We start from the raw sequence: 10,000 nt of genomic DNA, 5'->3' as shown, positions 1-10,000 counted from the left end.
TGTATGAATATGGTAATCATTCAGTATGGAGTTTGAATATGGTAATCATACAGTATGGTGTATGAATATGGTAATCATTCAGTATGGAGTATGAATATGGTAATCATTCAGTATGGAGTATGAATATGGTAATCATACAGTATGGTGTATGAATATGGTAATCATACAGTATGGTGTATGAATATGGTAATCATTCAGTATGGAGTATGAATATGGTAATCATTCAGTATGGTGTATGAATATGGTAATCATTCAGTATGGAGTATGAATATGGTAATCATTCAGTATGGAGTATGAATATGGTAATCATTCAGTATGGCGAATGAATATGGTAATCATACAGTATGGAGTATGAATATGGTAATCATTCAGTATGGAGTATGAATATGGTAATCATTCAGTATGGAGTATGAATATGGTAACCGTACAGTATGGTGAATGAATATGGTAATCATTCAGTATGGTGTATGAATATGGTAATCATTCAGTATGGTGTATGAATATGGTAATCATTCAGTATGGTGTATGAATATGGTAATCATACAGTATGGAGTATGAATATGGTAATCATTCAGTATGGAGTATGAATATGGTAATCATTCAGTATGGTGTATGAATATGGTAATCATTCAGTATGGAGTATGAATATGGTAATCATTCAGTATGGAGTATGAATATGGTAATCATTCAGTATGGAGTATGAATATGGTAATCATTCAGTATGGAGTATGAATATGGTAATCATTCAGTATGGAGTATGAATATGGTAATCATACAGTATGGTGTATGAATATGGTAATCATTCAGTATGGTGTATGAATATGGTAATCATTCAGTATGGAGTATGAATATGGTAATCATTCAGTATGGAGTATGAATATGGTAATCATTCAGTATGGAGTATGAATATGGTAATCATTCAGTATGGTGTATGAATATGGTAATCATTCAGTATGGTGTATGAATATGGTAATCATTCAGTATGGAGTATGAATATGGTAACCGTACAGTATGGTGAATGAATATGGTAATCATTCAGTATGGTGTATGAATATGGTAACCGTACAGTATGGTGTATGAATATGGTAATCATTCAGTATGGAGTTTGAATATGGTAATCATACAGTATGGTGTATGAATATGGTAATCATTCAGTATGGAGTATGAATATGGTAATCATTCAGTATGGAGTATGAATATGGTAATCATACAGTATGGTGTATGAATATGGTAATCATACAGTATGGTGTATGAATATGGTAATCATTCAGTATGGAGTATGAATATGGTAATCATTCAGTATGGTGTATGAATATGGTAATCATTCAGTATGGAGTATGAATATGGTAATCATTCAGTATGGAGTATGAATATGGTAATCATTCAGTATGGCGAATGAATATGGTAATCATACAGTATGGTGTATGAATATGGTAATCATTCAGTATGGAGTATGAATATGGTAACCGTACAGTATGGTGAATGAATATGGTAATCATTCAGTATGGTGTATGAATATGGTAATCATTCAGTATGGTGTATGAATATGGTAATCATTCAGTATGGTGTATGAATATGGTAATCATACAGTATGGAGTATGAATATGGTAATCATTCAGTATGGAGTATGAATATGGTAATCATTCAGTATGGTGTATGAATATGGTAATCATTCAGTATGGAGTATGAATATGGTAATCATTCAGTATGGAGTATGAATATGGTAATCATTCAGTATGGAGTATGAATATGGTAATCATTCAGTATGGAGTATGAATATGGTAATCATTCAGTATGGAGTATGAATATGGTAATCATACAGTATGGTGTATGAATATGGTAATCATTCAGTATGGTGTATGAATATGGTAATCATTCAGTATGGAGTATGAATATGGTAATCATTCAGTATGGAGTATGAATATGGTAATCATTCAGTATGGAGTATGAATATGGTAATCATTCAGTATGGTGTATGAATATGGTAATCATTCAGTATGGTGTATGAATATGGTAATCATTCAGTATGGAGTATGAATATGGTAACCGTACAGTATGGTGAATGAATATGGTAATCATTCAGTATGGTGTATGAATATGGTAATCATTCAGTATGGTGTATGAATATGGTAATCATTCAGTATGGTGTATGAATATGGTAATCATACAGTATGGAGTATGAATATGGTAATCATTCAGTATGGAGTATGAATATGGTAATCATTCAGTATGGTGTATGAATATGGTAATCATTCAGTATGGAGTATGAATATGGTAATCATTCAGTATGGAGTATGAATATGGTAATCATTCAGTATGGAGTATGAATTGGTAATCATTCAGTATGGAGTATGAATATGGTAATCATTCAGTATGGAGTATGAATATGGTAATCATACAGTATGGAGTATGAATATGGTAATCATTCAGTATGGTGTATGAATATGGTAATCATTCAGTATGGTGTATGAATATGGTAATCATTCGGTATGGTGTATGAATATGGTAATCATTCAGTATGGAGTATGAATATGGTAATCATTCAGTATGGAGTATGAATATGGTAATCATTCAGTATGGAGTATGAATATGGTAATCATACAGTATGGAGTATGAATATGGTAATCATTCAGTATGGTGTATGAATATGGTAATCATTCAGTATGGTGTATGAATATGGTAATCATTCGGTATGGTGTATGAATATGGTAATCATTCAGTATGGTGTATGAATATGGTAATCATTCGGTATGAATATGGTAATTATTCATTATGATAGTATATGAATATGGTAATCGTTCAGTATGATGGGGTCTGAATATGGTCATTTTTTGTATTCAATTTGTAACATTGTTTTTTATTCATTTTATGCTGATTTATTTTTAAGTTCTGCAGAAATGCATCTATACAGGTTTATTTGCCAGCCATTTTTACTTTAATTTTGTCTTTTATACTTTAAGCTGATTTTCTGTTTCAGTTTCTAGGCTCAGTGATGATTTTCTTCCTCATTCCTGACGTCTGTATTAAAGTGATGATTGTAATCCTCTTAATCCAGCATGTGTGTCACTCAGGAGACGTCTGGAGGTTTAGCTTGTGTCTGACGCTTCGTCTTTCACTCAGTGATGCAACACAAACGAGACTCGCGTGATTGAGAAGGGTTACTGACGTTCACACTAAACAACAGGAAACACTCCCTCTGCTTCTCGACATGTTTCCCATCGTCCTTCAGTCCTGCCAGGGATGTTTACGTGTGTGTGTGTGTGTGTGTGTGTGTGTGTGTGATGTGGCCTGTCTCAGCACATCATCTGCTAGTTACGCAAGTGTTCCAGCCGCTGCGGCCCACAGTCTGACACCGCTGAAGTACACAAGAGATCCTGTCTGTGTGCCAAACTGTCTGCATATACTGTTCATTTACACTATAAATATCACTCTCCATCTGACAAATGATGAAAACGGGATATCATGTGATCATGGAATCGGCTCTCATATTCTGACCTGATTTCATTATTTCACAGAAATTATAAACACAGATTATAAACACAGAAATACACACACACACACACACACACACACACACACGTCTATCTGAATGTTGAATAGCCAAAAAATGTATGTACTTCATTCTGGGAATAATGAAGAAAAGATGCAAACTAAAGTATGACTAGATAGATAGATAGATAGATAGATAGATAGATAGATAGATAGATAGATAGATAGATAGATAGATAGATAGATAGATAGATAGATAGATAGATAGATAGATAGATATTTTTTATTTTTTATATATATATATATATATATATATATATATATATATATATATATATATATATATATATATATATATATATATATATATATAATTTTTTTACTTTTTATTCTTTTTTGTTATTTTTCCCTGATTTTTACCTATTTGAGATTCTTTGGAATGAATAGTACGTTATAAATAAAATCTATTATTATTATTATTATTAGTTATTTGCGTGTCTGATCACTTCATCTGGCACGGTTGTGTGTTTTACAGGGACTGAGTGTTGATGGCCGTCCGGTAGGGACAGAGAGACGGTCCTGCAGGATGAATTCATTCCCGTCCATGGACAGACACATCCAGCAAACCAACGACCGGCTCCACTGCATCAAACAGGTGATGGGACCTTTTACAAAGTCTTGATTTTGTAGGTTTTCCTGCTTGAATGTTGATTATTTCCTCATATTCTCCATTGTTGCGGCTCCTCTCTTCCCAGTCTGTCAGTAACTCTGTTTAGTTCCTGCCTCTGTGAAGTCCCGCCTTCTGAAAAGCACACTGTGCTCTGATTGGTCGGCTTGTTGTGATTGGTGTTTGGGAAATGTCCTGCTCCTTACCATAACCGCCAGATTCAACCATAGACTGTAAAAAAATATTGACGTAGTGTCCGTGACGTCACCCATAGGATTGTGAAGAGCAGTTTTGAAGTGTAAAGTAGAGACGAGCTGGGCGTCGCCTTCAGCACGTCATCGCACGTCACTCCCGGATAACAGAAAATGGGCAAAGAGGCGGGACGTGGGCGGAGCTTAGGTGACGCGATGTCTAACAGACACAGGCTAAATCAACCTGTCACTCAAAGTAACCACCCCCTTAATTATGCAGAACTCTAATGCTTTATATAATGTAAACGAATGAGATATAAAAAAATTCACCCCCTCACAGTCATCATGAAGTGCAAAATTGGCCATATAGGCCAAAACAACAATTTGTACCAGGCTGTAAACATGTTTTTTTCAGCTGTAAAGATTATTAAAAATTTTCATTGTAATTGGAAATTTTAACAATTTTAACACAGTTTAATCACTTCCGTATTGGCTTCAACAGGAACTGTTGCCGAGAGAGAGGTTGCCGCTTGGCAGTGTTGCCAAGTCCGCGGTTTTCCCGCGAATTGGGCTACACTGTTGCCACGGGCTTTTTTTCATGTCCGCGGGTTAAAGTGACCCCAATTATGTGATATTTAGCCCCAGAAATGCTCATTTTAGCAAAGAACCCTGCCAAAAAACAGGGGGTTTTTTTTGCCAATGTTACCAAACATTTTTTACCAGGGAATCCCCCCAAAAGCAATTGGGTGGGTTGTGTTGTGAAAACCTGGCAACGCTGCTGCTTGGTTTCAACCCTACTAATGAACTCAACCAGGCCCCGCCCCTTTTTTCTGCATATCAATTCTTTAAAAAAGGGATATTGTGACGTGTTTGTTTCCGGATGAAGCTCAAGACGACGATGGAGCGTTTCAGGGAGTTCAGAAACACTGACACGGATAGAGAGAAGAACTCAGAGCACTTTTTTTATGCTCAAATGTGGAAAAAAAGCATAACCCTTTGAGGACCTCGTCTCATCTCATGTCAGAGTTTCTTCAGCACAGCCGTGAGATGTCAAAATGTCATTATTGAGAGGATGTCAGTCGTTCAGGAGTCTGCATTTACAGTGTTTAATCGGTTTATAAGTCATACTGAATCCTGTGACGCCCCCTGCAGGACAACTGGATTTCACACAATTATTACACTTCATTAGGGGCTTATTCTCTCAGGAACAATATGCAGAATTTTTGTACACTCTTAGAAGAAAAGGTTCTATCAGCGCTAAGTATTTGGAGCCCCTAAAAGGTTCTTTATATAACCCCTTTTAAGTGCCAAAAGAGTTCTTTATTGTCATTATAGAACCTTTTCAACATAAAAGGTTCCTTGGAGGATACTCAAAAGGGTTACGTATCCGCTTGTTAAGGCTGACGTCACGCGGCAGCGCTTCCGGGTCCAAACGCTCTATCTTATACCACTAGAAAAACTACAAACGGTGCTAATATACACACACAATGTGGTGTAATACTACAAAAAAGTTATAATCATAACCTTTTTCTCCTTACCAAAATTCCAGATGGCCATACAGTGATTCATCTTTTATAAATCGTTAAAATATTAATGTTTTTTTTTTGTTGCTTTATTGTCAACAAAAAGCATGTACAAAGTTCCATATCATTGTATAACAAGACACATTTCACATGCCTCAACATAAAAGAACAAAAGACATAATATAAAACAAAATAAAAAAGAGAGGGTACATAATCATTACTTCACATATTATACAAATCATTGCATTTGTATTATAATTCAGTGTTAAGATTGAGAATATATTCTGCATGTAAGCACCACTAAATACTTTCACTTTCTGTGAAAATGTTCATATTAAACTCTGTTATTCCCTTAACTAAGACGAGTTTATACATCCCTCTCTCGTCTCAGTGTGTGCTCTTAATCTCTCTGATGCGCGGTGACGATCTGATAGCATTATCTTAGCCCACTAAGCCCAGTTCATTCACTATGGTACCAAACAGAGATCAAGTTAGAAGCGACCAAACACCTCCACGTGTTCCCTATTTAAATACAGTTACACCAATAGCTGAACGATCAAGTATAGTGACATAAAATAAAACGTGGCGCTTTTCTAAGCGGATTAAAAAGGAGAACTATAATGTGTGGCGGAATAGCACTTCTGAGAGTACTTCGGCTCGGCGCAGTAAAAAGTCACATCTCCTCATCCCTCTCTCATTTCCGTCAATAGGAGGAGATCTGAGGGAGGATTTTTCATGTGTGACTTCTAACTTGATCTCTGTTTGGTACCTTAATGAATGAACTGGGCTTAGTGGGCTAAGCTAAATGCTATCAGAAGTGCACGCACTGACACGCAAGAGGTGTGTATCAACTCGTCTTAGATAAGGGAATAACATAGTTTAATATGAAAAAGCAGTGAAGTATCCCTTTAAAAAGGGTTATATATAGAACCTTTTCTTCTAAGAGTGTATATTAGTGATGAATATTTCACACATTAACATCCCACATAAACCGAGTAATAACTAAATACATTCTTATATGAACTTGTGTGATTTTTCTTTTATCAGCACCTGCAAAATCCCGCAAACTTCCAGACGGCGGCGTCGGAGCTGTTGGACTGGTGCGGAGACCCACGAGCCTTTCAGCGGCCCTTCGAGCAAAGCCTGATGGGATGCCTGACGGTGAGGTCCTCAATCTGAGTTCAGCTCAATTACAGGACAACTCCGGTGAAAAATGACCCTAGGGGTAATTAACAGATGGTTAGCGAGTAGATCGTTCTCTGGGATGATTTTTCATGAATGTAAAGAGTTTTATCTCTAAAAACAGATTAGCTTATAACGCTTGTCTATGGGGCACAGGGTAAGTCAAATTAAATGGCTAGTTAATACCACTAACAAGACTCAAAATAGCCTCACACTAACACGGCAGCATAATGAGGGTCCCTACATGCAAACCGAAGCATTGAGAACTTTGTAAGAGTACAAACAGTTTAATAAGAAGATACTTTATAAAGACAGTGCATTACGCGTTTACAGACGGCAGCCATCTTGACCCCGTCTCGATGAGTCGAGCCACGGACGCTTGTCTGGAAACAATGGACCATATGAGACAGAGCGACACGCGTCATAATCTGAAAGCCACGCCCACCGGGGGGAAAACAAACCAACCGTCTCCATTGACTTTCTATTGCGGGAAGCGGCCTCCTTGTCATTTCGGACTTATTACAAAAAAAAAGAACAATGTCTAAAAGCTGATATGTGACGAGGTGTACAGAAAACAAGCTCAAATACCCAGAAGTGTTTATAAGCTGCTGACCCAAAAAACGAGCGTTTAAAGGTGCACTATGCAGCTTTTGTCCACTGGAGGGCGCCTATGCAAAACAAATGCGTAGTTTGATGACGCAAAGTGTGAGCGCAGCATCTTGGGAGATGTGGTCTTCTCATCACAGCCGGTGAAAAATAGGACTCGGGCAGAAATCACGTTCATGCATGCAGTTATTAACGTTACTGTAGTCTAAAGCAGAGCAGGACCGAGTGTTGTGGACCTGAGCAAAGCTGCTGGAGCGATTGTTACACAAATACCCGCCTTGCGAATACCGGGACTTTTATTATGACGGGACGGGACTCATTTGCCGGGCGTCTGCACAGATCCGCTCTTCCGGTTATGATTTTGAGGTAATGGAGCTCTGTTTATCATATTAGATACATTTAAGTGTGTTTAAAACGATGTTATGACGTTACTCCGTGCGTTCACTTGTTCACACTGCTAAGAGTAAAGCGCTCCTGCCAAATAAAAGCCGAAACCGAGGGTAACGCAGATATGACGCAATTGACAGGCGACTCCCTCAGACGCTATGCTGCAACGTCCCTGTCCTTAGTTAAAATAGCAATTTTCTCACAATTTACAAATAGTTGGAAACATCTGGGATATTGTAGGTACTCAACTGAACAAAATGTATAACACCGGCCTAGTGGTTTTTGGATATTTTACTGCAAAAATACTACATAGTTCACCTTTAAGGAGACAAAAGTGAATACAGGCCCTTGAGACAGAGCGCGAGATGCGAGATTACAGAGAGAACTACGCCCACTGGAGGAGAAAGTCATCAGAGACAGGAAATATAACATATAAGACTGACATTTGGATATTTGACCAAATGTTTACTGCACACGTAGATACACTGAGACACACTGAGAGTCAGGATCCCAAAATTGACCTGCTAAAGCTTCACGTCTTATTGCCTGTGTCCACTTTTGTCTCCTTAAACACTCGTTTTTTGGGGTCGACAGCTTATAAAAACTTGTGTTTTAGCTTGTGTGCTGCACAACTTGTCACATATCAGCTTTTAGACATTGTTCTGTTGTTTGTTATAAGTAAAAAAAAAGACGACGCGACTGCTTCACGCAATACAAAGTCAATGGAGAGCGTTGGATTGTCTCCCCCCCGGTGTGGGCGTGGCCTAAATACGCTCTGTCTCCAAGTCACAGTTCATCATCACTTAGCACAGCACTCAGCACTGTATCTTCTTATTAAACTGTTTGTATACTTAAGTTCTCAACGCTTCGGTTTGCATGTAGGGACCCTCATTATGCTACTGTGTTAGTAGAATAAGAACTATTCTATTCTTCTCTCCTCTGTTCTGTTCTTTAATCTATCCCATTTAATTCTATTTTGCTATAATGTCTTTAAACTATTCCATTGTACTCTTCTTTGCCATTTTGCTTATTCAATTCTATTTTACTGTTCTATTCTGCACCGTTTATTCTGTTCATTTGATTCTGTTCTCTTCTGTTACAATCTATTCTACTCTACTATTCTATTTTGCTTTCATTTATTTTTTCATTCTATTCTATTCTATTCTATTCTATTCTATTCTATTCTATTCTATTCTATTCTATTCTATTCTATTCTATTCTATTGTTCTTTAAAGGGGGGGTGAAATGCTGTTTCATGCATACTGATCTTTTTACACTGTTAAAGACTTGGAATCCCATACTAAACATAGACAAAGTTTCAAAAGTTAAGGTGGACGTTTGATGGGAGTATTTCTTTGTCAAAAATACTACTTCCGGTTAGTCATAAGTTTCGGCAAGTTTTTTGAGATCATGCGTCCCCATTGACGTTAATGGGGGCGGAATTTCCTTGTATGGGCCTTACGGACAATTCTACCGGTGAGAGAGAGAGAGGGAGAGAGCGAAAGCAACAGGCTACGCCCATCAAAGCGCTGGCTCGTAGGATGCGCTGCACAGGTGATGTGCACATAACAATGTCACCAAAAAAGTGCGTTTTTGGTTGCCAGACCAAGACAGTCCTGCACAGATTCTCCAAAACCCCGCGTTAAGGCAACAGTGGATGTAATTTGCTTTTCCGGATCAGCAACTGAGTTGCGCGAATGTTTATATCTGTTCGCTGCATTTCGGTGCCGACTGTTTCATAAACAAGGCCCAGCTCGACGCCGGATTTTCCCAATCGCCTAATGCTGAAGGATGGAGCAGTCCCAACGTTAGAAGGGTGAGTGAGACTGCTTCAAATGTCTGTGTTTTTTTTAGTCCGCTTACTGTCTACACAAACCACGCGTAAACACACAAACACACGTGCACAACTGCACTTCCCACATGTACACCTTCAAAGACAAAAATACGACGATATA

General features: G+C 37.7%; 1 protein-coding gene across 12 annotated transcripts in view; it reads left to right on the top strand.

Moving 5' to 3' along the window:
- The window catches only part of LOC137055365 (zinc finger MIZ domain-containing protein 1-like), a 79,837-nt gene that overhangs the window by 36,812 nt on the left and 33,025 nt on the right, over positions 1-10,000 (top strand). For all 12 annotated transcript variants that reach the window (XR_010899993.1, XR_010899986.1, XR_010899988.1 and 9 more), the window contains exons 3-4: positions 4,025-4,144; positions 6,918-7,031. Coding sequence is in view for 1 of the 12 variants with exons in the window: in XM_067429088.1 (XP_067285189.1) it covers positions 4,076-4,144; positions 6,918-7,031 (183 nt within the window). In the remaining 11 variants the exon portion in view is untranslated. The remainder of the gene's footprint in view (positions 1-4,024; positions 4,145-6,917; positions 7,032-10,000) is intronic.

Source organism: Pseudorasbora parva, chromosome 21 (genome assembly GCF_024679245.1).
Source record: "Pseudorasbora parva isolate DD20220531a chromosome 21, ASM2467924v1, whole genome shotgun sequence".
Classification (NCBI taxonomy): domain Eukaryota; kingdom Metazoa; phylum Chordata; class Actinopteri; order Cypriniformes; family Gobionidae; genus Pseudorasbora; species Pseudorasbora parva.
This window is presented reverse-complemented; position numbering and strand designations above follow the sequence as displayed.